At 40.9% G+C, this 21000-nt stretch overlaps 1 protein-coding gene across 3 annotated transcripts in view; it reads right to left on the bottom strand.

Annotated features, from left to right (window-relative positions):
- LOC139752054 (uncharacterized) overlaps positions 1–21000 on the bottom strand; it is a 30937-nt gene that overhangs the window by 4028 nt on the left and 5909 nt on the right. For all 3 annotated transcript variants that reach the window (XM_071667887.1, XM_071667888.1, XM_071667886.1), the window contains exons 3-4: positions 17899–18102; positions 16658–16864 (exon numbers count right to left, since the gene is read on the bottom strand). In XM_071667887.1, coding sequence (XP_071523988.1) covers positions 16658–16864; positions 17899–18102 — 411 coding nt within the window. The remainder of the gene's footprint in view (positions 1–16657; positions 16865–17898; positions 18103–21000) is intronic.

The following is a 21000-nucleotide window of genomic DNA, read 5'->3' as shown; positions in this document are numbered from 1 at the left end:
AATGGTTGCAGTAAGCATGTAGCCATCAATCTATTTGATGTAAGATGGAGTTCACCATCACTGAAGTCTAGGAGAATCATCTTGAACACCATCATGCTTTCTCCCTGAACTCGTGTATCTCCCAGTAAGTAGTTTCTCCTTTACTTTCTGATCTTTTCCAGCAGTTAACAGATCACACATGTTAGAGACTGGTCTGTAGTTCACCACAGTTTCTGGATCACTTATCTAAAATACTGGCATGACATTTACCCTCCTGCACACCTTTTGTAACTTGTTGAGCAATATTTTAAGAAGCCTGTAGAAACTATGGAGTGACTTCATCAGAACCAAGAGCCTTCTAATGGAAGCATACTGCTGATCTAGCTCTAAGTGCAACATAGCCTCGTGTCACCACGTCTTGCACATCACCACTTTCATGAAGTGTTTTGATGCTCTTGCTTTGTTTTATCAAAGAAATTAACAACTGAATTACTAAACTCCTCATCATTAAGCAACAAACATCACTCAGTCATCTCTACTTAGCAGATGACTGTAACATTCTTCTCATACTATGACTGAAAGGTAACAGAGCAATTACTGCATAACTGTTGCATAAGGAGGCTTAAGGCTTCCATGCCACCAACATAGATCAGCTTAATTTTGATTGTTAGCATGAAATATAATCTCCGTGAGGTCTCTTTTACCAGATCTGGTGTCAGGGTTAAATAATAGCAGGTGCAAAAAAAATGTAATGTAGGAAGCACTAACTTCATAATGCATCTTATGACCTGTGGAGTAGTGAAATGGTTCACTGATAATTTGCTCTTGAGTAACTTTTGGAAAAGTTTTTGATTGACTTTTGCATTGTCTATAATACTCCTTTCACGGTTTTTCCATTACTCCTCATTTATTTTGCATTACTCATTTCTTTCTCGTTTTATCTTTCATATGATGAAAAGCTACAGTGTCATCTGTATCTCCTCCATAATTCATCTCCAAGCTCTTTTGCTTTTTGGCATTCTATACTGAACCATACCTCATATCTTTTTCCTTTCTCCTCCATTTGCATCATATGACACCCATTGTATACCTCACAGAACCTTCTACAGCACTAATCTATGCACCCTTTTACAATTCATACTCTCAAAAAACTTAATCAGCTCTTCATCTGATGTATCATATCTCATATGTTCATTTTCCATGCTATGACATGTAAAGGCAAGTTCAAACAGATGTATCAGCCCCAAGGGTTCTAACATGTTCCTTTATCTGTAGACATCCTTTATGTGTAGACACAGAAAAGTCTCCTATATGCATTCTAGAAACTTATGTCTCCATGGCTTTCTACCTCCATGAGAGTCTAAGTTTTCCCTGTCTGTTTGCTAGATATTGAATTGTCCTATCACTTCGGCATTATTATATCAAAGGAGGGAGTGTCTCACCAGTTCTTTCTTCATCCTAACTGTTCCTTCATTGTTATCACTGTACATCTGTTCAGTGTCATTTTAATGCTTTGAAAATTCCCTGTAAACTACACCATTATGAACATCTGTTCTTGGTCAATGCAGTTCCTTGAAGGGTGGAAACCTGCACGATCATACACTTTCTCCCTACAGTTTGCATGTGCCATCTATTGATATTTCACAGAATTTAATGGGATCCCTTATCAAGAAGGCCAGTGCCACACTTTAGTTCTGTGAATTCTTTCTTCACTTCTCCATTAATGTCAGGGTCACTCTCCCTGACTCAGTCTAGCTATTCTAATTATCACCAGGGCAATTGTATACAAAATCCTCAACTAAGGCAAAAGGTACAAACCCTTAATCCTTTCATGATAGGTGCAGCCGAGAAACTCCATCAGAGTAGAAAAAATAACTTGAGAAAGTAAAATGATGAAAAAAATTCCTTTACGAAATGACTGACTCACATTCAATGGTAACATAAAATATATATATAGGTATGACTACCTTTGTGTTGGCTTCGTCCAGTGCCAAGGGAAGGGGCAGAGGAGGTATGAATGATATGTTTGACAGCTCTTAATTAAAATAAAATACATGAAGATGACATTTCTTTCTTTCAATACAGCTTCTTTTCTAACCATTCTCATTTTATACACAGGCTCAGTATTTGGTTAATACCGAGAATATATATGGAAATGTTATACATTTCACACTTACATTGGTGAGGAAGACTAGCTAGCAAATGAGGGGAGAATACTGAAGGCCTGTTCCTTTCTTTGTCCTAAACACTAATTCCTTTTCAAACACAATCTTATTTCATACAGAGACATACCATTGATGATTAAAAACAACAATAAAAGTAAACATATTACACCTTTAACACTGTAAATGAGTATAAGTATTTTGAGTGGCTGACATGTATAGTGAGGATATTGGAAGTACTTTGTCTTTGGAAATATAGATTACTTTGACTATATTCTTTACATGTACTTTTTTTTTTTTTTTACAGTTCTCAACCATAAATTTATGAACTAATAATTCTCAACATATTTCAAAAGAATGTATGGAAAATTTTACCTAGCCTATATGAAATCCCAAAGAAACATGGAAATGACAAATAGGCAGACACCTGTTTTATCATTTTCTATTTCAGTTGTATATTATTCTTACAGTTGGATAACATTTTGAGTGTTGTGAGGTACATTTTTTCCATTATTTATGGGACATTTGGGTATATTTCATTTTTTTTACCAAGTCCCTAGCCCCATAATTACATGGAAATAGATGTCACAGTATAGTGCAATTTAATGCTGCACAAATTTTCTGGTACCTATCTCATGCTATATCCCAACCCTACCATATCAGTACAGTATGTAAAGCATATCACCATCACCTTAAGTTCTCTTCATCAAGATTCTTAATATCATTGAATTTTTGTCTGATTTACCTACGACTTGGCAACAATTGCTTGAATCAGTTGGTCAAAGCTACATAATGATAGAATGTTGTACGTTGTAGGAGTCTATGTATACGTGATAGACCAGAGAAATTCTTGACCAGGAACATAACCTCCCCTTACAACACAGGACACAAGTACTCATACAAAAAAAATTTCACTATAACAACAGATTGCCAGAGAGGAAACCCTGTGATCAGTAGTCAATTTTTCAATGCAGTAAAATAAACATAAAATATGCACTGAAGCAATTCACTTGACACTGGCATTAATTCTACATTTTGTGCGAAAACATCTACAAAACAACTACATATTACCACAGTGAAGTATTGAACAAAATTATTATTATTATCATACTTAATCGCTGTTCCTCACATCAGCGGGGTAACACCATGAAACACGCAAAAAGTGGCCCATCCACTCATATACACAAACACATATATTTGTATGTATGGATTTGTATGTAGCATTTATGGATCTGGAGAAGGCATATGATAGAGTTGATAGAGATGCTCTGTGGAAGGTATTAAGAATATATGGTGTGGGAGGAAAGTTGTTAGAAGCAGTGAAAAGTTTTTATCGAGGATGTAAGGCATGTGTACGTGTAGGAAGAGAGGAAAGTGATTGGTTCTCAGTGAATGTAGGTTTGCGGCAGGGGTGTGTGATGTCTCCATGGTTGTTTAATTTGTTTATGGATGGGGTTGTTAGGGAGGTAAATGCAAGAGTTTTGGAAAGAGGAGCAAGTATGAAGTCTGTTGGGGATGAGAGAGCTTGGGAAGTGAGTCAGTTGTTGTTCGCTGATGATACAGCGCTGGTGGCTGATTCATGTGAGAAACTGCAGAAGCTGGTGACTGAGTTTGGTAAAGTGTGTGGAAGAAGAAAGTTAAGAGTAAATGTGAATAAGAGCAAGGTTATTTGGTACAGTAGGGTTGAGGGTCAAGTCAATTGGGAGGTGAGTTTCAATGGAGAAAAACTGGAGGAAGTGAAGTGTTTTAGATATCTGGGAGTGGATCTGGCAGCAGATGGAACCATGGAAGCGGAAGTGGATCATAGGGTGGGGGAGGGGGCGAAAATTCTGGGGGCCTTGAAGAATGTGTGAAAGTCGAGAACATTATCTCGGAAAGCAAAAATGGGTATGTTTGAAGGAATAGTGGTTCCAACAATGTTGTATGGTTGCGAGGCGTGGGCTATGGATAGAGTTGTGCGCAGGAGGATGGATGTGCTGGAAATGAGATGTTTGAGGACAATGTGTGGTGTGAGGTGGTTTGATCGAGTGAGTAACGTAAGGGTAAGGGAGATGTGTGGAAATAAAAAGAGCATGGTTGAGAGAGCAGAAGAGGGTGTTTTGAAGTGGTTTGGGCACATGGAGAGAATGAGTGAGGAAAGATTGACCAAGAGGATATATGTGTCGGAGGTGGAGGGAACGAGGAGAAGTGGGAGACCAAATTGGAGGTGGAAAGATGGAGTGAAAAAGATTTTGTGTGATCGGGGCCTGAACATGCAGGAAGGTGAAAGGAGGGCAAGGAATAGAGTGAATTGGAGCGATGTGGTATACCGGGGTTGACGTGCTGTCAGTGGATTGCATCAAGGCATGTGAAGCGTCTGGGGTAAACCATGGAAAGCTGTGTAGGTATGTATATTTGCGTGTGTGGACGTATGTATATACATGTGTAGGGGGGGGTTGGGCCATTTCTTTCGTCTGTTTCCTTGCGCTACCTCGCAAACGCGGGAGACAGCGACAAAGTATAATAAAAAAAAAAAAAATAATATATTTTATTATTATTATTATTATTATTATACTTTTTCGCTGTCTCCTGTGTTAGTGAGGTAGCGCAAGGAAACAGCCGAAAGAATAGCCCAACCCACCCACATACATATGTATGTGCATACACATCCCATACCATGCTATTCGCCATTTCCCGCGTTAGGAAGGTAGCGTTAAGAACAGAGGACTGGGCCTTTGAGGGAATATCCTCACCTGGCCCCCTTCTCTGTTCCTTCTACCCATACATTTCAACATATACATATATATACATACACAGACACATAAATATATATACATGTAGGTAATTCATACTTGCTGCCTTTATTCATTCCTGTCGCTGCCCCGCCAAACTCAATGACAACCCCCTCCCCCTGCATGTGTGTGAGGTAGCGCTAGGAAAAGACAACAAAGGCCACATTCGTTCACACTCAGCCACTAGCTGTCATGTATAATGCACTGAAACCACAGCTCCCTTTCCACTTCCAGGCCCCAAAAAACTTTCCATGGTTTACATCAGACACTTCACATGCCCTGGTTCAATCCATTGACAGCACGTTGACTCTGGTATACCACATTGTTCCAGTTCACTCTATTCCTTGCACGCCTTTCACCCTCCTGTATGTTCAGGCCCTGATCGCTCAAAATCTTCTTCACTCCATCCTTCCATCTCCAATTTGGTCTCCCACTTCTCCTCGTTCCCTCCACCTCTGACACATATATCCTCTTTGTCAATCTTTCCTCACTCATTCTCTCCATGTGGCCAAACCATTTCAATACACTTGCAGAATGGAAAAAGGTGAAAGCAAAGGACGTAAGGGGAGTGGGGGAGGAATGGCATGTATTTAGGGAAGCAGTAATGGCTTACGCAAAAGATGCTTGTGGCATAAGAAGCATTTGAGGTGGGCAAATTAGAAAGGGTAGTCAGTGGTGAGATGAAGAAGCAAGATTATTAGTGAATGAGAAGAGAGACTTTTGGACGATTTTTGCAGGGAAATAGTGCAAATGACTGAGAGATGTATGAAAGAAAGAGGCAGGAGGTCAAGAGAAAGATGCAAGAGGTGAAAAAGAGGGCAAATGAGAGTTGGGGTGAGAGAGTATCATTAAATTTTCGGGAGAATAAAAGGATGTTTTGGAAGGAGGTAAATAAAGTGCGTAAGGTGAGAACAAATGGGTATATCGGTGAAGGAGGCTAATGGGAAGGTAATACCAAGTAGTGGTGATGTGAGAAGGAGATGGAGTGAGTATTTTGAAGGTTTGTTGAATGTGTTAGATGACAGAGTGGCAGATATAGGGTGTTTTGGTCGAGGTGGTGTGCGAAGTGAGTGGGTCAGGGAGAATGATTTGGTAAACAAAGAAGAGGTAGTGAAAGCTTTGCAGAAGATGAAAGCTGGCAAGGTGGCGGGTTTGGATGGTATTGCAGTGGAATATATTTAAAACGGGGGTGATGGTGTTGTTGACTGATTCGTGAGGATATTCAGTGTATGTATGGCTCATGGTGAAGTGCCTGGGGACTGGCGGAAAGTATGCATAGTGCCATTGTACAAAGGCAAAGGGGATAAAGGCGAATGTTCAAATTACAGAGTTACAAGTTTGCTGAGTAATCCTGGGAAATTATATGGGAGGATATTGATTGAGAGGGTGAAGGCATGTACAGAGCATCAGATTGGGGAGGAGCAGTGTGGTTTCAGAAGTGGTAGATGTTTGGATCAGGTGTTTGTTCTGAAAAATGTGAGAAATACTAAGAAAAACAAATGGATTTGTATGTAGCATTTATGGATCTGGAGAAGGCATATGATAAAGTTGATAGAGATGCTCTGTGGAAGGTATTAAGAGTATATGATGTGGGAGGCAAGTTGTTAGAAGCAGTGAAAAGTTTGTACTGTGGATGAAAGGTATGTGTACGAGCAGGAAGAGAGGAAAGTAATTGGTTCCCAGTGAATGTCGGTTTGTGGCAGGGATGCGTGATGTCTCCATGGTTGTTTAACTTGTTTATGCATGGGGTTGTTAGGGAGGTGAATGCAAGTTTTGGAAAGAGAGGCAAGTATGCAGTCTGTTGTGGATGAGAGAGCTTGGGAAGTGAGTCAGTTGTTGTTCACTGATGATACAGCGCTGGTGGCTGATTCAGGTGAGAAACTGCAGAAGCTGGTGACTGAGTTTGGTAAAGTGTGTGAAAGAAGAAAGCTTGAGAGTAAATGTGAATAAGAGCAAGGTTATTAGGTACAGTAGGGTTGAGGGACAACTTAATTGGGAGGTAAGTTTGAATGGAGAAAAACTGGAGGAAATGAAGTGTTTTAGATATCTGGGAGTGGATTTAGCAGCGGATGGAAGCATGGAAGCGGAAGTGAATCATAGGGTGGGGGAGGGGGGCGAAAGTTCTGTGAGCGTTGAAAAATGTGTGGAAGTCGAGAATGTTATCTTGGAAAGCAAAAATGGGTATGTTTGAAGGAATAGTGGTTCCAACAATGTTATATCGTTGCAAGGCATGGGCTATAGATAGAGTTGTGTGGAGGAGGGTGGATGTGCTGGAAATGAGATGTCTGAGGACACTATGTGGTGTGAGGTGGTTTGATCGAGTAAGTAATGAAAGGGTAAGAGAGATGTGTGGTAATAAAAAGAGTGTGGTTGAGAGAGCAGAAGAGGGTGTTTTGAAATGGTTTGGTCACATGGAGAGAATGAGTGAGGAAAGATTGACAAAGAGGATATATGTGTCAGAAGTGGAGGGAACAAGAAGTGGATGACCAAATTGGAGGTGGGAAGATGGAGTGAAAAAGATTTTGAGTGATCGGGGCCTGAACATGCAGGAGGGTGAAAGGTGTGCAAGGAATACAGTGAACTGGAACGATGTGGTATACCAGGGTCGACGTGCTGTCAATGGATTGAACCAGGGCATGTGAAGCGTTGGAGGTAAACCATGGAAAGATTTGTGGGTCTTGGATGTGAAAAGGGAGCTGTGGTTTCAGTGCATTATACATGACAGCTAGAGACTGAATGTGTGAACGAATGTGGCCTTTGTTGTCTTTTCCTAGCACTACCTTGCATACATGTGGGGGGAGGAGGCTGTCATTTCAAGTGTGGTGGGGTGGCGACGGGAATGAACAAGGGCAGACGGTATGAATTATGTACATGTGTATATATGTATATGTCTGAGTGTATATATATATATATATATATATATATATATATATATATATATATATAAATCTACATAAATCTACAAGCTCTTCACCATTTCCATTTACAACACTGAACACCCCATGTATACCAATTATTCCCTCAACTGCCACATTACTCACCTTTGCATTCAAATCACCCAACACTATAACCCGGTCTTGTGCATCAAAACCACTAACACACTCATTCAGCTGCTCCCAAAACACTTGCCTCTCATGATCTTTCTTCTCATGCCCAGGTGCATATGCACCAATAATCACCAATCTCTCTCCATCAACTTTCAGTTTTACCCATATTAATCGAGAATTTACTTTCTTACATTCTATCACATACTTCCACAACTCCTGTTTCAGGAGTACTGCTACTCCTTCCCTTGCTCTTGTCCTCTCACTAACCCCTGACTTTACTCCCAAGACATTCCCAAACCACTCTTCCCCTTTACCCTTGAGCTTCATTTCACTCAGAGCCAAAACATCCAGGTTCCTTTCCTCAAACATACTACCTATCTCTCCTTTTTTCACATCTTGGTTATATCCACACACATTTAGGCACCCCAATCTGAGCCTTCGAGGAGGATGAGCACTCCCCGCGTGACTCCTTCTTCTGTTTCCCATTTTAGAAAGTTAAAAAAAGTACAAGGAGGGGAGGACTTCTGGCCCCCCACTCCCGTCCCCTCTAGTCGCTTTCTACGACACGCGAGGAATGCGTGGGAAGTATTCTTTCACCCCTATCCCCAGGGATAATATACATATATATATACACATACACACACACACACACACACACGCACATATACACACACACACACACATAAATATATATACATGTGAAAAATGTAAGAAACAATTTAGAAAACTGAAACTTCTAGCTTGAAATGAAATGAAAAAATGAATGTCACATAATGGTTCAACCTCTGGCTATGGAAAGGAAATGTTTAATTTATTTACTGATGATTGGGAATACCTGGTTTAAAAAGCGAGATATACATAAGTATACTTATGTAAGTAGGAGAGATGGCCAGAGAGCGTTATTGGATTACGTGTTAATTGACAGGCGGGCGAAAGATAGACTTTTGGATGTTAATGTGCTGAGAGGTGCAACTGGAGGGATGTCTGATCATTATCTTGTGGAGGCTAAGGTGAAGATTTGTATGGGTTTTCAGAAAAGAAGAGTGAGTGTTGGGGTGAAGAGGGTGGTGAGAGTAAGTGAGCTTGGGAAGGAGACTTGTGTGAGGAAGTACCAGGAGAGACTGAGTACAGAATGGAAAAAGGTGAGAACAATGGAAGTAAGGGGAGTGGGGGAAGAATGGGATGTATTTAGGGAATCAGTGATGGATTGCGCAAAAGATGCTTGTGGCATGAGAAGAGTGGGAGGTGGGTTGATTAGAAAGGGTAGTGAGTGGCGGGATGAAGAAGTAAGAGTATTAGTGAAAGAGAAGAGAGGGGCATTTGGATGATTTTTGCAGGGAAAAAATGAAATTGAGTGGGAGACGTATAAAAGAAAGAGACAGGAGGTCAAGAGAAAGGTGCAAGAGGTGAAAAAAAGGGCAAATGAGAGTTGGGGTGAGAGAGTATCATTAAATTTTAGGGAGAATAAAAAGATGTTCTGGAAGGAGGTAAATAAAGTGCGTAAGACAAGGGAGCAAATGGGAACTTTAGTGAAGGGCGCAAATGGGGAGGTGATAACAAGTAGTGGTGATGTGAGAAGGAGATGGAGTGAGTATTTTGAAGGTTTGTTGAATGTGTTTGATGATAGAGTGGCAGATATAGGGTGTTTTGGTCGAGGTGGTGTGCAAAGTGCGAGGGTTAGGGAAAATGAGTTGGTAAACAGAGAAGAGGTAGTAAAAGCTTTGCGGAAGATGAAAGCCGGCAAGGCAGCAGGTTTGGATGGTATTGCAGTGGAATTTATTAAAAAAGGGGGTGACTGTATTGTTGACTGGTTGGTAAGGTTATTTAATGTATGTATGACTCATGGTGAGGTGCCTGAGGATTGGCGGAATGCGTGCATAGTGCCATTGTACAAAGGCAAAGGGGATAAGAGTGAGTGCTCAAATTACAGAGGTATAAGTTTGTTGAGTATTCCTGGCAAATTATATGGGAGGGTATTGATTGAGAGGGTGAAGGCATGTACAGAGCATCAGATTGGGGAAGAGCAGTGTGGTTTCAGAAGTGGTAGAGGATGTGTGGATCAGGTGTTTGCTTTGAAGAATGTATGTGAGAAATACTTGGAAAAGCAAATGGATTTGTATGTAGCATTTATGGATCTGGAGAAGGCATATGATAGAGTTGATAGAGATGCTCTGTGGAAGGTATTAAGAATATATGGTGTGGGAGGCAAGTTGTTAGAAGCAGTGAAAAGTTTTTATCGAGGATGTAAGGCATGTGTACGTGTAGGAAGAGAGGAAAGTGATTGGTTCTCAGTGAATGTAGTTTGCGGCAGGGGTGTGTGATGTCTCCATGGTTGTTTAATTTGTTTATGGATGGGGTTGTTAGGGAGGTGAATGCAAGAGTTTTGGAAAGAGGGGCAAGTATGAAGTCTGTTGGGGATGAGAGAGCTTGGGAAGTGAGTCAGTTGTTGTTCGCTGATGATACAGCGCTGGTGGCTGATTCATGTGAGAAACTGCAGAAGCTGGTGACTGAGTTTGGTAAAGTGTGTGAAAGAAGAAAGTTAAGAGTAAATGCGAATAAGAGCAAGGTTATTAGGTACAGTAGGGTCGAGGGTCAATTCAATTGGGAGGTGAGTTTGAATGGAGAAAAACTGGAGGAAGTGAAGTGTTTTAGATATCTGGGAGTGGATCTGGCAGCGGATGGAACCATGGAAGCGGAAGTGGATCATAGGGTGGGGGAGGGGGCGAAAATTCTGGGAGCCTTGAAGAATGTGTGGAAGTCGAGAACATTATCTCGGAAAGCAAAAATGGGTATGTTTGAAGGAATAGTGGTTCCAACAATGTTGTATGGTTGCGAGGCGTGGACTATGGATAGAGTTGTGCGCAGGAGGATGGATGTGCTGGAAATGAGATGTTTGAGGACAATGTGTGGTGTGAGGTGGTTTGATCGAGTAAGTAACGTAAGGGTGAGAGAGATGTGTGGAAATAAAAAGAGAGTGGTTGAGAGAGCAGAGGAGGGTGTTTTGAAATGGTTTGGTCACATGGAGAGAATGAGTGTGGAAAGATTGACCAAGAGGATATATGTGTCGGAGGTGGAGGGAACGAGGAGAAGAGGGAGACCAAATTGGAGGTGGAAAGATGGAGTGAAAAAGATTTGTGTGATTGGGGCCTGAACATCTTTCCACCTCCAATTTGGTCTCCCTCTTCTCGTTCCCTCCACCTCCGACACATATATCCTCTTGGTCAATCTTTCCTCACTCATTCTCTCCATGTGCCCAAACCATTTCAAAACACCCTCTTCTGCTCTCTCAACCACGCTCTTTTTATTTCCACACATCTCTCTTACCCTTACGTTACTTACTCGATCAAACCACCTCACACCACACATTGTCCTCAAACATCTCATTTCCAGCACATCCATCCTCCTGCCCACAACTCTATCCATAGCCCACGCCTCGCAACCATACAACATTGTTGGAACCACTATTCCTTCAAACATACCCATTTTTGCTTTCCGAGATAATGTTCTCGACTTCCACACATTCTTCAAGGCTCCCAGAATTTTCGCCCCCTCCCCCACCCTATGATCCACTTCCGCTTCCATGGTTCCATCCGCTGCCAGATCCACTCCCAGATATCTAAAACACTTCACTTCCTCCAGTTTTTCTCCATTCAAACTCACCTCCCAATTGACTTGACCCTCAACCCTACTGTACCTAATAACCTTGCTCTTATTCACATTTACTCTTAACTTTCTTCTTTCTCACACTTTACCAAACTCAGTCACCAGCTTCTGCAGTTTCTCACATGAATCAGCCACCAGCGCTGTATCATCAGCGAACAACAACTGACTCACTTCCCAAGCTCTCTCATCCCCAACAGACTTCATACTTGCCCCTCTTTCCAAAACTCTTGCATTCACCTCCCTAACAACCCCATCCATAAACAAATTAAACAACCATGGAGACATCACACACCCCTGCCGCAAACCTACATTCACTGAGAACCAATCACTTTCCTCTCTTCCCACGTGTACACATGCCTTACATCCTCAATAAAAACTTTTCACTGCTTCTAACAACTTGCCTCCCACACCATATATTCTTAATACCTTCCACAGAGCATCTCTATCAACTCTATCATATGCCTTCTCCAGATCCATAAATGCTACATACAAATCCATTTGCTTTTCTAAGTATTTCTCACATACATTCTTCAAAGCAAACACCTGATCCACACATCCTCTACCACTTCTGAAACCACACTGCTCTTCCCCAATCTGATGCTCTGTACATGCCTTCACCCTCTCAATCAATATCCTCCCATATAATTTACCAGGAATACTCAACAAACTTATACCTCTGTAATTTGAGCACTCACTCTTATCCCCTTTGCCTTTGTACAATGGCACTATGCACGCATTCCGCCAATCCTCAGGCACCTCACCATGAGTCATACATACATTAAATAACCTTACCAACCAGTCAACAATACAGTCACCCCCTTTTTTAATAAATTCCACTGCAATACCATCCAAACCTGCTGCCTTGCCGGCTTTCATCTTCCTCAAAGCTTTTACTACCTCTTCTCTGTTTACCAAATCATTTTCCATAACCCTCTCACTTTGCACACCACCTTGACCAAAACACCCTATATCTGCCACTCTATCATCAAACACATTCAACAAACCTTCAAAATACTCACTCCATCTCCTTCTCACATCACCACTACTTGTTATCACCTCCCCATTTGCGCCCTTCACTGAAGTTCCCATTTGCTCCCTTGTCTTACGCACTTTATTTACCTCCTTCCAGAATATCTTTTTATTCTCCCTAAAATTTAATTATACTCTCTCACCCCAACTCTCATTTGCCCTTTTTTTCACCTCTTGCACCTTTCTCTCGACCTCCTGTCTCTTTCTTTTATACATCTCCCACTCAATTTCATTTTTTCCCTGCATATATATATATATATATATATATATATATATATATATATATATATATATATATATATATATGTGATGGATTGCGCAAAAGATGCTTGTGGCATGAGAAGAGTGGGAGGTGGGTTGATTAGAAAGGGTAGTGAGTGGTGGGATGAAGAAGTAAGAGTATTAGTGAAAGAGAAGAGAGAGGCATTTGGACGATTTTTGCAGGGAAAAAATGAAATTGAGTGGGAGATGTATAAAAGAAAGAGACAGGAGGTCAAGAGAAAGGTGCAAGAGGTGAAAAAAAAGGCAAATGAGAGTTGGGGTGAGAGAGTATCATTAAATTTTAGGGAGAATAAAAAGATGTTCTGGAAGGAGGTAAATAAAGTGCGTAAGACAAGGGAGCAAATGGGAACTTCAGTGAAGGGCGCAAATGGGGAGGTGATAACAAGTAGTGGTGATGTGAGAAGGAGAAGGAGTGAGTATTTTGAGGGTTTGTTGAATGTGTTTGATGATAGAGTGGCAGATATAGGGTGTTTTGGTCGAGGTGGTGTGCAAAGTGAGAGGGTTAGGGAAAATGATTTGGTAAACAGAGAAGAGGTAGTAAAAGCTTTGCGGAAGATGAAAGCCGGCAAGGCAGCAGGTTTGGATGGTATTGCAGTGGAATTTATTAAAAAAGGGGGTGACTGTATTGTTGACTGGTTGGTAAGGTTATTTAATGTATGTATGACTCATGGTGAGGTGCCTGAGGATTGGCAGAATGCGTGCATAGTGCCATTGTACAAAGGCAAAGGGGATAAGAGTGAGTGCTCAAATTACAGAGGTATAAGTTTGTTGAGTATTCCTGGTAAATTATATGGGAGGATATTGACTGAGAGGGTGAAGGCATGTACAGAGCATCAGATTGGGGAAGAGCAGTGTGGTTTCAGAAGTGGTAGAGGATGTGTGGATCAGGTGTTTGCTTTGAAGAATGTATGTGAGAAATACTTAGAAAAGCAAATGGATTTGTATGTAGCATTTATGGATCTGGAGAAGGCATATGATAGAGTTGATAGAGATGCTCTGTGGAAGGTATTAAGAATATATGGTGTGGGAGGCAAGTTGTTAGAAGCAGTGAAAAGTTTTTATCGAGGATGTAAGGCATGTGTATGTGTAGGAAGAGAGGAAAGTGATTGGTTCTCAGTGAATGTAGGTTTGCGGCAGGGGTGTGTGATGTCCCCATAGTTGTTTAATTTGTTTATGGATGGGGTTGTTAGGGAGGTGAATGCAAGAGTTTTGGAAAGAGGGGCAAGTATGAAGTCTGTTGGGGATGAGAGAGCTTGGGAAGTGAGTCAGTTGTTGTTCGCTGATGATACAGCGCTGGTGGCTGATTCATGTGAGAAACTGCAGAAGCTGGTGACTGAGTTTGGTAAAGTGTGTGAAAGAAGAAAGTTAAGAGTAAATGTGAATAAGAGCAAGGTTATTAGGTACAGTAGGGTTGAGGGTCAAGTCAATTGGGAGGTGAGTTTGAATGGAGAAAAACTGGAGGAAGTGAAGTGTTTTAGATATCTGGGAGTGGATCTGTCAGCGGATGGAACCATGGAAGCGGAAGTGGATCATAGGGTGGGGGAGGGGGCGAAAATTTTGGGAGCCTTGAAAAATGTGTGGAAGTCGAGAACATTATCTCGGAAAGCAAAAATGGGTATGTTTGAAGGAATAGTGGTTCCAACAATGTTGTATGGTTGCGAGGCGTGGGCTATGGATAGAGATGTGCGCAGGAGGATGGATGTGCTGGAAATGAGATGTTTGAGGAAAATGTGTGGTGTGAGGTGGTTTGATCGAGTAAGTAACGTAAGGGTAAGAGAGATGTGTGGAAATAAAAAGAGCGTGGTTGAGAGAGCAGAAGAGGGTGTTTTGAAATGGTTTGGGCACATGGAGAGAATGAGTGAGGAAAGATTGACCAAGAGGATAATATGTGTCGGAGGTGGAGGGAACGAGGAGAAGAGGGAGACCAAATTGGAGGTGGAAAGATGGAGTGAAAAAGATTTTGTGTGATCGGGGCCTGAACATGCAGGAGGGTGAAAGGAGGGCAAGGAATAGAGTGAATTGGAGCGATGTGGTATACAGGGGTTGACGTGCTGTCAGTGGATTGAATCAAGGCATGTGAAGCGTCTGGGGTAAACCATGGAAAGCTGTGTAGGTATGTATATTTGCGTGTGTGGACGTGTGTAGGTACATGTGTATGGGGGGGGGGGGTTGGGCCATTTCTTTCGTCTGTTTCCTTGCGCTACCTCGCAAACGCGGGAGACAGCGACAAAGTATTAAAAAAAAAAAAAAAAAAAAAAAAAAAATATATATATATATATATATACAATGAGATGTATAGGTATGTATATGTGGATGTGTATGTATATACATGTTTATGTGGGTGGGTTGGGCCATTCTTTCGTCTGTTTCCTTGCGCTAACTCGGGAGACAGCGACAAAGTATAATAAAAAAAATTTTTTTATCTATTTTGTAATGACTTTGGCCTTGTACTGACATAGTTTTATCTGTATTTATGCTATTTACTACAGGATGCATTTCTTCTCAATTTTTGTTTGAATCATTATTGTTCACTATCCAACACAGTTTCAAGGAATCATACAGTTAGATGTAGAAAATACAGCTTTCAATATTGAAAAAGTAATACAAAAAGTCAACTTCATCATTTTATCTTTTGATGGATAAATGGCACTTTTTGGGAATCATCCTTAAACTTATGTGCACAGTGAAAGGATTAAAAACTTAAAAAACTATGATTCTCAGGATTGGAAAGGAAACCGAAATGGGGAGTTGAGGAGTCAACATTACCCATTGTCTTCTATATGTTAACAATCCAATGAGTTTGTGAAATGTATTCAATTACATAACCCATATTCACATTCAAGAGAGGACCTGCCAAGATAAGCCTTTACAACAGAATCTGGTATGGGAACTGGAAGGTTGGGTCAGAAGCAGCCTAAACAGAGAACCCTCATGTAGAATAAGACCTACAGCTCTGCTGGGATCCAAAGAATTTCCAAAGGAATGCAGAAATCAAGGCCAATTTGGTTGGATTAATATTGTTTTTGGTGTTCATTTTACCCCAAAACTACATAAAAAACAATCATAACAAAAAACTTCCTTTTTGGGGGAACTAGATACAGATGAGTGAAGTGACAGATAAATGGGTTCACTGTTAAAGTTCCCTTCCACAGTAGGGTGTAAATTATTTCAGATTTCTTGGAAAAATAAGAACATAAATGAAAAACAATTTGCCTGAGAACCATATAAATTCTTCCCACTCTTGGAAGATAAAACATATGCTGCTTATTAGGGTAAATGCAGCTTCCCTGCCAAAGGAATCAGTTATGTCTGGTCAAGATTCCTTCATTAGTCCTTGAGGATCTCAAAATGTGAGTGACATGAAAGCTGAATATTAAGCAGGTAGTTTTACACTTATTTTACCTTCAGTGGGATAATACTGGTGGTAATTATGGGTCTACTGGTACCCTTATGGTTCCATGCCCTTAAAACCAGTAAAGCCAGTCATCAGTAGCAACTGTCATATATAAGCTGTTCTCAGGCTAAGCCTGAGGTTGTGGGTTCAAGTCCCATTTATGCCTATTTCAAAAGATATACCCCTAGTTCATCCAGTCATCTAGGTATATATGGGTATTTGGTCACATAATTTAGGAAGTTTTTGATTTCAAAATAATTCAACTATGCAATGCCTACACCAGAATACTGGTGTTGGTAAATGAAATGAAAAATTCAACAAACTACTTACTTCATCCATGCTCATATCATCAAGATCTTCTCCAAGCGTAGCTTCAGCTTTAGCTTGAGGATGGGCAAGATAAGGAGCTGACGGTAAAGCCATAGCACCCTGAGGCTGACTAGGACGACATTCCTCCCCCCTGAGACGTGCCAGTCGAGTCTCTAGTTCGTCATTTTGATTAGGAACACGGGCATCTAAGGATACTTCTTCCATAACCTGAGAAATTTAAAATGATCAGATTACTTCTATAAACTGTGCAAAAAATTATGCCAAAGCATTTTGCCATCTGTGAAAGAGGTTCCTCTGGAATGGGTTTCTCAAGACAGCAATAAGCACAGTTAAGTTTTTACCATTTACATTTCAACAAGTAAAAGTGTTGTAATTGGGTTGCCTTGTATTAAAGAATAAAAGTAAAATATAGTAATGAGATAACAATCCAATTCCAGGAATGGGTAAGAACGGTGTATAACAGGAATTTGCAATAAGGCAATTCACTTTAAATACCTTGCTACTGTGACCTTCACAGTTACTCACTTTATTTCATGCCAACACATCTCATTCCCAATAATGGAGTGTATTATCCCTATATTCTTATGCAATTAAAGTTCCCATGTTGTTCTTAGTGTTCTAGCAGGCAGGAGTCTGGCACAAACAACAACACTCAATTTTTCACTTAATTTTTTCCCTGTTTTTCCTTTACACAGTACAAAACTCGTCTTTCTTATTACTATAAGCCCCTACTTATTAATTTCCTCTGATAATGAATTATAATAAAGGTATTTTCTTTTATAGATTGCACAATACTACATGGAAGGTGACATGCTGCCAACTGGTTGAACCATGGCATACAAAGTAGTCAAGGGAAACCATGGAAAGGTCTGTTAGTCTTGGCTGCAAATAGGGAAGCTCTGATTTCAGTGCGTTATATGCGACAACTAGAAGATGGTTATGGTAAATAATTGCAGTTTCTTTGTGTGTTCCTGGCTTTACCTTACCAATGTGGAAAATGAAGAACAAGCATAAAAAAGCTACAATAACTAAATGTAGTTGAATGAATCTCTGTGTCACCCATGTAATCAGTGATACATTACAAAAAATTCCTTCCATTCACAAATTCTTACCTTTACTCAAGTTAATATATGTATGAAACAGCTGCCAGATGTCTATGTAAGTCTTCATGGAAAAATTAATACAATTATAAATCATCTTATGCAGACATACACTGTAAATAAATCTCTACTAATTGGCACCTGTGACAGCAGGTCATCAGTTTTTTGGCTTTGAGTTCTAGTATCAGGATGCTGGTATGCAGCAATAGCTGAAGTCTTGGTATAATGATCTGCTGGAAGCCCCTTCAGGTGTGCTAGTCTTGAAGCCATTTCTTCTTCTGTTGGTAGATTGTCTGCTTGAGATCTGCGGAGATTCTCCAGACGCTGTGCAATTTCCAAATCAGCCTGAAGTAAACGTAAATGTGACTATTAAATTCAGAATAATTGAAAACTGTTTAATGCAATCATAAGAGATAAATTAAAAAATAAATCTTGGCTCCAAGAATCTAACATATTAACTTCCTGGGCTAAATTTCCTGTAATTTCTAATGACAGGAGGAGTTACGTGGAAATAAACATGTCGGCAATAAAATATATGATGTAACTTATTATGTACAGTAATCTAAACCGAGTCTGAATTTACATTTAAAAACTATTTTTTTTTTTTTTTTTTTTTTTGCCGCTGTCTCCCGCGTTTGCGAGACAGCGCAAGGAAACAGACAAAAGAAATGGCCCAACCCGCCCCCATACACATGTATATACGTACGTCCACACACGCAAATATACATACCTAAACAGCTTTCCATGGTTTACCCCAGACGCTTCACATGCCCTGATTCAACCTACTGACAGCACGTCAACCCCAGTATACCACATCGATCCAATTCACTCTATTCCTTGCCCTCCTTTCACCCTCCTGCATGTTCAGTCCCCGATGGCACAAAATCTTTTTCACTCCATCTTTCCACCTCCAATTTGGTCTCCCACTTCTCCTCGTTCCCTCCACCTCCGACACATATATCCTCTTGGTCAATCTTTCCTCACTCTTTCTCTCCATGTGCCCCAACCATTTCAAAACACCCTCTTTTGCTCTCTCAACCATGCTCTTTTTATTTCCACACATCTCTCTTACCCTTACGTTACTTACTCGATCAAACCACCTCACACCACACATTGTCCTCAAACATCTCATTTCCAGCACATCCATCCTCCTGCACACAACTCTATCCATAGCCCATGCCTCGCAACCATACAACATTGTTGGAACCACTATTCCCTCAAACATACCCATTTTTGCTTTCAGAGATAATGCTCTCGATTTCCACACATTCTTCAAGGCTCCCAGAATTTTCGCCCCCTCCCCCACCCTATGATCCACTTCCGCTTCCATGGTTCCATCCGCTGCTAGATCCACTCCCAGATATCTAAAACACTTTACTTCCTCCAGTTTTTCTCCATTCAAACTTACCTCCCAATTGACTTGACCCTCAACCCTACTGTACCTAATAACCTTGCTCTTATTCACATTTACTCTCAACTTTCTTCTTTCACACACCTTACCAAACTCAGTCACCAGCTTCTGCAGTTTCTCACATGAATCAGCCACCAGCGCTGTATCATCAGCGAACAACAACTGACTCACTTCTCAAGCTCTCTCATCCCCAACAGACTTCATACTTGCCCCTCTTTCCAAAACTCTTGCATTCACCTCCCTAACAACCCCATCCATAAACAAAATAAACAACCATGGAGACATCACACACCCCTGCCGCAAACCTACATTCACTAAGAACCAATCACTTTCCTCTCTTCCTACACGTACACATGCCTTACATCCTCAATAAAAACTTTTCACTGCTTCTAACAACTTGCCTCCCACACCATATATTCTTAATACCTTCCACAGAGCATCTCTATCAACTCTATCATATGCCTTCTCCAGATTCATAAATGCTACATACAAATCCATTTGCTTTTCTAAGTATTTCTCACATACATTCTTCAAAGCAAACACCTGATCCACACATCCTCTACCACTTCTGAAACCACACTGCTCTTCCCCAATCTGATGCTCTGTACATGCCTACACCCTCTCAACCAATACCCTCCCATATAATTTACCATGAATACTCAACAAACTTATACCTCTGTAATTTGAGCACTCATTCTTATCCCCTTTGCCTTTGTACAATGGCACTATGCACGCATTCCGCCAATCCTCAGGCACCTCACCATGAGTCATACATACATTAAATAACCTTACCAACCAGTCAATAATTCCACTGTAATACCATCCAAACCTGCTGCCTTGCCGGCTTTCATCTTCCGCAAAGCTTTTACTACCTCTTCTCTGTTTACCAAATCATTTTCCCTAACCCTTTCACTTTGCACACCACCTCAACCAAAACACCCTATATCTGCCACTCTATCATCAAACACATTCAACAAACCTTCAAAATACTCACTCCATCTCCTTCTCACATCACCACTACTTGTTATCACCTCCCCATTTGCGCCCTTCACTGAAATTCCCATTTGCTCCCTTGTCTTACGCACTTTATTTACCTCCTTCCAGAACATCTTTTTATTCTCCCTAAAATTTAATGATACTCTCTCACCCCAACTCTCATTTGCCCTCTTTTTCCACCTCTTGCACCTTTCTCTTGACCTCCTGTCTCTTTCTTTTATACATCTCCCACTCAACTGCATTTTTTCCCTGCAAAAATCGTCCAAATGCCTCTCTCTTCTCTTTCACTAATAATCTTACTTCTTCATCCCACCACTCGCTACCCTTTCTAATCAACCCACCTCCCACTCTTCTCATGCCACAAGCATCTTTTGCGCAATCCATCACTGATTCCCTAAATACATCCCATTCCTCCCCCACTCCCCTTACTTCCATTGTTCTCAACTTTTTCCATTCTGTACTCAGTCTCTCCTGGTACTTCCTCACACAAGTCTCCTTCCCAAGCTCACTTACTCTCACCACCCTCTTCACCCCAACATTCACTCTTCTTTTCTGAAAACCCATACAAATCTTCACCTTAGCCTCCACAAGATAATGATCAGACATCCCTCCAGTTGCACCTCTCAGCACATTAACATCCAAAAGTCTCTCTTTCGCGCGCCTGTCAATTAACACGTAATCAAATAACGCTCTCTGGCCATCTCTCCTACTTACATACGTATACTTATGTATATCTCGCTTTTTAAACCAGGTATTCCCAATCACCAGTCCTTTTTCAGCACATAAATCTACAAGCTCTTCACCATTTCCATTTACAACACTGAACACCCCATGTA

This window comes from Panulirus ornatus, chromosome 12 (assembly GCF_036320965.1).
Source record: "Panulirus ornatus isolate Po-2019 chromosome 12, ASM3632096v1, whole genome shotgun sequence".
Taxonomy (NCBI): Eukaryota; Metazoa; Arthropoda; class Malacostraca; order Decapoda; family Palinuridae; genus Panulirus; species Panulirus ornatus.
Note: the sequence above shows the minus strand (reverse complement) of the source record. Positions and strands in the feature narration are given on the sequence as shown.